This window comes from Musca autumnalis, unplaced genomic scaffold (assembly GCF_047663935.1).
Source record: "Musca autumnalis isolate F117 unplaced genomic scaffold, ASM4766393v1 scaffold_148, whole genome shotgun sequence".
NCBI lineage: Eukaryota > Metazoa > Arthropoda > Insecta > Diptera > Muscidae > Musca > Musca autumnalis.
In genome coordinates, this window is record NW_027411698.1 from 67,773 (window position 1) to 75,254 (window position 7,482).

Here is a 7,482-nt window from a genome sequence, read left to right on the forward strand (position 1 = left end):
TTGAATGCAAAGATGCAATAAAAATGCAAGCCATTGCGATAAATCCCAGAATAAATAAAATACATTTACACCGTGGTGCAATGGTATGCACACCCGCCTTGCACGCTAAAGGTCGTGGGTTCGATTCCCAGCCCAGGCAACATCAAATTTTCAACGGTGGCAAATTACCCCTCTGTGATGTTGGCGACATTTTCTGAGTATTTCAGCCTTGTAAAACTTCTCTACAAGTGGTGTCTTAGGACACGCCGTTCGGACTCGGCAATAAACAGTAGGTCCCATATCATTGAGCTAATATGAATCGGGGTGCACTCATTGATATGAGAGAAGTCTCCCTTGTCCCATCTGGGATGTTTGTGGAACAATTATTATTATATTATTATTATTTATTATACGCATGTGAAAAAACAACAATATTAGACCATGTTTATATTATAGCGTTTTGCAGGGATAACCTTCATTATGAGGATTTATTTGAAATATGAGCATTGGAATTGACATTTGAAACCCAGTGGGTTTGTTAAATTCGGTTATATATAAACGTAAATGATAAAAATGTTTGGATTAATTTATATTTTAATTCAAACCGAATCTACTTCCTCCTTCTCCTCTGCATTTTATACAACCGACACTGATTTTGCTTCATCATCGTAAAGGTTTTTTATTGCCTTCTTATCACTAGTTCAGCTTTCTACATAGACTCCAACTCAACTCCATTAAGAATTTAAGTCTCGTGAATTACCGAAAAATTTTTGCAGCTGTAGTTTGTATTTTCTTATTTTATAGTACGGTTACATCAGAGTTTTTTGCCGGGTTAAGGATAAGGATTTATTTGACGTTTGCGATATGGAATTGACATTTGAAACTGGGGTATTATTACAAATTCTTCGAAATGTACACACTCTTGTTTGTCTTTTAAAAAAATGGGTCTGCTTATAGGGATCAACCATCTGTTTTTTGTAGGGATCTCTAAAGCAACTGCTTATAAAATGTATCGAAGGAGTGCATTTTTTATAACTCCATGTGGACTGCATGGAAGGATACAATGAAATCATAACTCTACATTGCCCCACTTCTATTATTTTAAATGATGTTTTATTAAGTTGTGTGCCTTTATTTACCTTAGATTACCACTTTTACAATTTCGTCGGTGTCATGCTTAAGTGTTCCATACACCATTTTTGACTTTTTGAGATATAGGTGGTTTTTAGGGGTTTTCGTTATGCTCTTTTTGAATTTGTAGTCGGCTTTCTCCTATCTGCTCTAGTTTCCGAGATATCCATGCATCGACGCAAAGGGTTAAACTTTTTTCAGTTATGAAATTAGTATTTTTAAAACTTACTAGTTTAAAAACACATTTCAAAAATTAGAACGTGAATTTTCGTTTTAGAAGTATTTAATTTATTGAGGCAAAAATGGAAAAAAAATTTTGTCACTTTGTTTCATGTGATTTACAACATTTCGCATTTGTCTCATAAGTGTGGATATGGAACAAATCGACAAAAATTCTTTTTTTTTAATCTCTATAACTTTTATATTCCAATATATATTCCTCTATATTTTTGCAAATATGTTCTATATACTATTATTAATATTTCCAGTCTAAAATATAAATATTTTCTTTAGTCAGCTCCACGCAGTTGTGACTCAAAACATTAAAATGTGATTATCTCAAAACGAGCAAATGGAACACTTAAGCATGACAGCGACGATTTTGGAACCAATTTTTTAAAGATGAGAGAGAGCAAAAATGGCTTTCTCCTCTACCACAGTCTACCATACAAATTTCTTCACGTAAAAAATGGTAGAACTGATTTTTCGACATTTGTTTGACAATTATTTGACAATGAAGAAAAAATGAACAAAAACAGAAGAAAAAGGCGAACACTGACAATAAAAATTAAAATTTGTGAACTAAAAGATCTACCATTTTTTTGTTCCTTTATTTTTCTGGTAAAACTGTTCGTGAGAGTGCAATTTTGACAGTTTTCTCTTTTGCCATTAAAAAAGTAAAGAAACAAGCTTTTATTTTAACATTTTTGGCGGATTTACATAAAACAGATTTGAAAAAATCGAGTTATCTAAGGGGTACTTTACACGGTATGTTTTTTACATATGAGTTGTCACTTCTGCCATACAAAATGTATATGGAAAGTGACAACTCATATGTAAAAAACATATCGTGTAAAGTACCCATAATAGGCTATTTAGATATGACATCATTAGCCGGATTTAGCACATAATCAGGTTTTATTTGCTGGCAACGCTATGCCTGAGTAGAAGCGTGGTTTAGCGGCTGATCATTTTTAGTTAAGTTCCTACTTAACTCTGTTCACATGGAATTAAAAGTCATAAATTCGTGTTTGCTGATATCTTCACACTTGGAGTAATTGGAATTTGTCGAGATCTATTAGTGAATAGAAATATTGGGTCTTAATAATACCATTCGTAATACCAGTTGAAGCTGAATGCATAACTGTGTTTATCTATACCGGCTGATTACATTGTTCCTGTTTATTTTTTGCAATGCCTAGCGCCAGGAATAATAAGTGTGGAGCGTGCAATGAGACTTTAAATAAGTCGGGGGGCATAATGTGTAAAGCTTGTTCTCACTGGCTACATGCCGCATGTGCAAAAATGACAGAAATGATCTGCATACATTAAAGGCAATAAAGGCCTGTGTGTTTGTTTGTAGTGCTTGTGAACTCGGATTTTCTGTTGTACGTAATGATGGAAACTGCTCTATTGACATTAGCAGCCTAAATAAAAAGTTTGATGAGTTAATATCTAAGAATGAATCGGAGTTTGTGACCATTAAAAATGCTCTTGATGATATAAAGCGAGAGATGTCGTCGTGTCTCGGTGAAATGAAGGCTGAAATCAGCACATGCAACAAACGGATTTCAACTGTTGAGTCTAGTACCAACAACAAAATTTCTGTGCTCGAAACCCAAAACCATATTTTGCATCGTAGACTTAACCGCACCGACTTTGTCGTTAGTGGCTTGCCTGGTGGGTGAAAGATCTTGTGTCGGCTGTTGTTGCCATTGCTGCATTTTATAAAGTTAATCTAACGAGCCAGGACATATATGGGTGGTCGTAAGTTAAGCTGAAAACAGATACAACATTTGTTTAAAGTCTTGCGTTGGGCGTCGAGAAAAAACAACAACAACAACAGGGCGACGACGATACCAAAGTCCAGCGTTTATCTGTTTGTCGGCATATATTTCAAATGAATTTTAATTTTTCGGCATCATGCCCAACAGTGTAAAAACGGCCAAAACGACACAAAACTTTACCCAAACGTTGTATGTGTTTCCAGCATTAGTTCTGGTTAAGCCGAATTTTTTAAGACACGCACTCTTAGGGTTTGTGACATATTTAAATGTTGCAATTTTAAAATGTTGCTTAAAACTTTTTACGCCCGCCTCCCACAGACCTCCCATATGGGGAGCTCCTGGCGGGATGAAGTGCCATGTAATGTTTTGATGGGAGTAGTTGGAGAGGAGTGCGACATGAGAATTTTGGATGAATTCTCTTGCAAGGGTGCGAGAGGCGCCAACGAATGTTGTGCCGTTATCAGAATATAAGTGGAGTGGACATCCGCGTCGGAAAACGAAACGACCAAATGCGCCTAGGAATGCTGGTGTTGAAAGGTCAGACGTGGCCTCGAGATGAATCGCTTTCGTGGAGAAACATACGAAGACGCACACATATCCTTTGGACATTCGGCAGCCTCGTTCGGAGTAGCTCTTAATGTCAAAAGGACCTGCAAAATCAAGTCCTGTGTGATTGAAAGGCCTTGAGTAGGTACACCTTTCTGGAGGTAGTGCAGCCATTAATTGTTTTTGACATTTTCGTTTATACAGGATACACGGTTTGCATTTATGGATTATTGTCTTAATTAAATTTTGAGCCTTTGGTATCCAATACTGACTTCGGACTAAACGGAGTACCAGCTGATTGCCGCCATGAAGACTTATGTCATGGACAAATGAGACGAAAAGTCTGGCATATTGACAATTGTATGGTACAATAATCGGATGTTTTTCGTTGTAGGAGAGGCTCGGAGCAGCTTCCAATCGACCACTTGCCGCAATAGGCCATCGGCGTCTATGAACGGATTGAGATTCAGTAACGTACTTTTCATGGAAATAGATTTTCCGGAAGAAAGAGCTGAATACTCATTTGGATAGATTGCTTTTTGGGCAATGCACACTAAACGCTTTCGAACATCGGATATCTCATGAGGTGAAATAGTTGAGATTTCTTCTCTTTTATGACTAGATTTCAAGGCGGGATGAGTTGCTCGGATAAACCGATATATGTATGCCATAACACGTACACCTTTCGAGAAGCAAGAAAAGTTTTCCAGAACATCTTGGAAATTTTCGAAATAAGAAAAAACATTTGTATTGGTTTTCTTTCCAGCCCCAGTTCAAAATCAATCTTTGTGGTTGATTTGGGCCAACTTTCGGTTGGATCAGACAACAATTTGGACCTTTCCACCATAACGTATTATTTACCAATTCTTGAGGGTACATCCCTCTACTGGCTAAATCAGCGGGATTATGTATGGACTCAACATGGAACCACCGGGAAGGTTCCACCGATTGAATTATCTTTGAGACTCTGTTGGCCACAAAGGCGTTCCAGCGACAGGGTGGTTTTGCCAACCATGACAGGACTATTGTGGAATCTGTCCAGCAAAACAGAGAGTATTTTTGGACCTCAAATTGTGGAAGGATATTGTCTACCATTTCCGCTAATAGCGCGGCACCGCATAACTCCAATCTGGGGATTGAAATGGTCTTAATGGGGGAGACTCTAGTCTTGGAGGATATCAGGCTGGTGTGAATTTCTCCAGGATATATAACTCTTATATAAATCGTTGCCGCATATGCTCTCTCCGAGGCATCTGAGAACCCGTGGAACTGGACTTCACCCTCTGGAACAAAGTGGACCCATCTCAGAATGCGGATTCTGTTTATGGACGGGTAATGACTTTGGAACGATTTCCAAAGGCGTAGGGATTCATCTGAAATATCTTGGTCCCACTCTGTCCGGTCCATCCAAATTCTCTGCATGAGCATCTTCTTCTTCTAGCACGATTACAGGAGCTAGCCAACCTGCTGGATCGAACAACCTAGCTATTTGAGACAGGACAGCTCGCTTCGTGTTCACAGAATCATCTGAAAATGGTGATGTGGAGAAGTAAAACTCATCTGAACGGGCATTCCACCGAATCCCTAGTGTCTTCACCAAACTGCAGTGATCATAGTCAAGGAAATCTGAGTTTAACAAGTCTTCTGAGAGATTTTCCAGGATTGTCTTTGAATTGGACGTCCATTTCCTCATAGAGAATCCCGCTGAAGTCAGTGCCTGAATTAATTCATTCCTTGCCCGGATAGCCGACTGGATGTCATGTGCCCCTACGAGCGCATCGTCGACGTACATAGAAGACCGTAAAATTTTGGATGCCAAAAGGGAAAGTTTCTTTGACATCCTGAGCTAATTGCATCATCGTCCTTATTGCCAGGTAAGGAGCACAGTTAACGCCAAATGTCACAGTCTTCAGCTCAAAATCTTGTAATGGATCATTTGGACTTTTACGGAACAAGATTCGTTGGAAAGGAGTGTGGGCGGAATTCACACGGATTTGTCGATACATTTTTTGGATATCTCCATTAAAAACGTATCGATAGAAACGCCAATTATGGATTAATATAGTCAAGTCGTTCTGTAACACAGGACCTGTATACAGAATATCGTTAAGACTTAGTCCATTTGAAGAAGGATACGACGCGTTAAAAACCACGCGAACCTTAGTGGTCGTACTGTCAGGTTTTATCACCGCATGATGGGGTAGATAGAAACATGACGCAGTATGCAATGGATCATTAACCTGGATTGGAGTCATATGTCTCAATAAAATATATTCTTGGATATTTTCATCATATTGCCTTTTGAGCTGTGGATCACGTAGAAGCCGGCGTTCGTTCCGAAAGAATTGCGCCATAGCGCTATTTCTTGAGTAACCCAGGCTTGATGTTTGTGGATACTCCTCCTTAAATGGAAGGGATACCACATATCTTCCTTCGTCATCACGAGTCGTCGATCTTTCGTACAGATCCTCACAGAAGGTGTCGGATCTAGACATAGCATTTCTTGACGGGATGTTCTCCACCTCCCAAAAACGTGAAATCTCGTTGTCGGCGGAGATTTCAGAGAAATAAGAAACGCAAGTGGAGAACGTGCTAACGGTTTGGTTTGGAACTGGCCCGGTCAGAATCCAGCCGAAGACGGTTTCTTGGGCCATCAGCGATCCACAGATACCATTTTTATAACCTGGCAACATAATAGAAGGAAGTAAATCAGCACCCAAAAGAATATCGATTTTAGAGCTTTCATAAAATTTTGAGTCGGCTACCTCTAGCTCACGAAAGTTGGGCATAATATCGATACTTATTGTGGAGGAAGGGAGGTTATTCGACAGGTGCGGAACAACTAAAGCAGATATTGTCATTTGAAAATTATCGTTAGAATGCGAACCCATGGTGAAATGACATTCTTTTTGAACATTGGCCGACACAGTATTGTTCAGACCCGAAACTTTCGCGGCTGCGCGTGTGGAAGGCAGCTTCAGAAAGTTGAAAAGTTTTTCAGAGATAAACGTTCCCTCTGCCCCTGAGTCGATGAGGGCCCGTGCTGTATATGAAACATCGCAATGTAGTATTTTTACCAAAGCGGTTCCCAGCAGTACGCCCTTAGAATTAGTGGCAAAACAACTTTGAACAATACCATTGGGATTTGAAGTGGACTGTAGTGGAGTAGAATTTCGCGGCGCAAATTGTGTTGTAGTGGAACTGCTGCCGGAATTACGATAGTTGCTAGTGGAGGAAGATGGTGTTGTGAGTGGGTCTTCGGTATCAGACCCCTTATGCAAGAGAGTGTTATGATGATGTGAAATTCTTCTGCACATAGCTTACATTTTGTTTGCGATACATTGGATTGGAATGCATGGACTTTAGCGTTGGCACTCTTGGACATAGTGCAACTTTTTGCCTTGGGAATATCGGACTTGTGATCATGCGAAACGGACTCTAACGTTCTATATCGATTGGTCAAAAACACATCGAGATCTGACCACTTTGGTATGGTTGTCTTGTCATTCAAAGTGTGAGAGTAGAATTAGGGAGACAGTTGGAGCACAAGAACACGAAAATAGGATTCCAACTTTCGATATCGATCTTGTAAAGCTTCAAAGCCGATATGCAAGCATTAATATCCCTCTGAAGCTTCTTGAGCGATATGGCATTCTCAGTTGGAATTGATGTCAGATTTAGCAAAGTTCGGAGTTGTTCATTTATGAGTACTCTCTTATTCTCATAACGCGAACACAAGTTGTCCCATGCGCTTTGAAACCCATCGTTGGTGAGTGGACTCTTTGACACTATGTCATGAGGCTCCCCTTTCGTTTTCTGG

General features: G+C 39.5%; 1 protein-coding gene across 1 annotated transcript; it reads right to left on the minus strand.

Moving 5' to 3' along the window:
• Window positions 1-5,419: 5,419 nt before the first annotated feature.
• Window positions 5,420-6,979, minus strand: LOC141391838 (uncharacterized). Its single transcript, XM_073964532.1, has one exon. It carries the CDS (start codon window positions 6,977-6,979, stop codon window positions 5,420-5,422), a length of 1,560 nt encoding a protein of 519 aa, XP_073820633.1.
• Window positions 6,980-7,482: the final 503 nt, after the last annotated feature.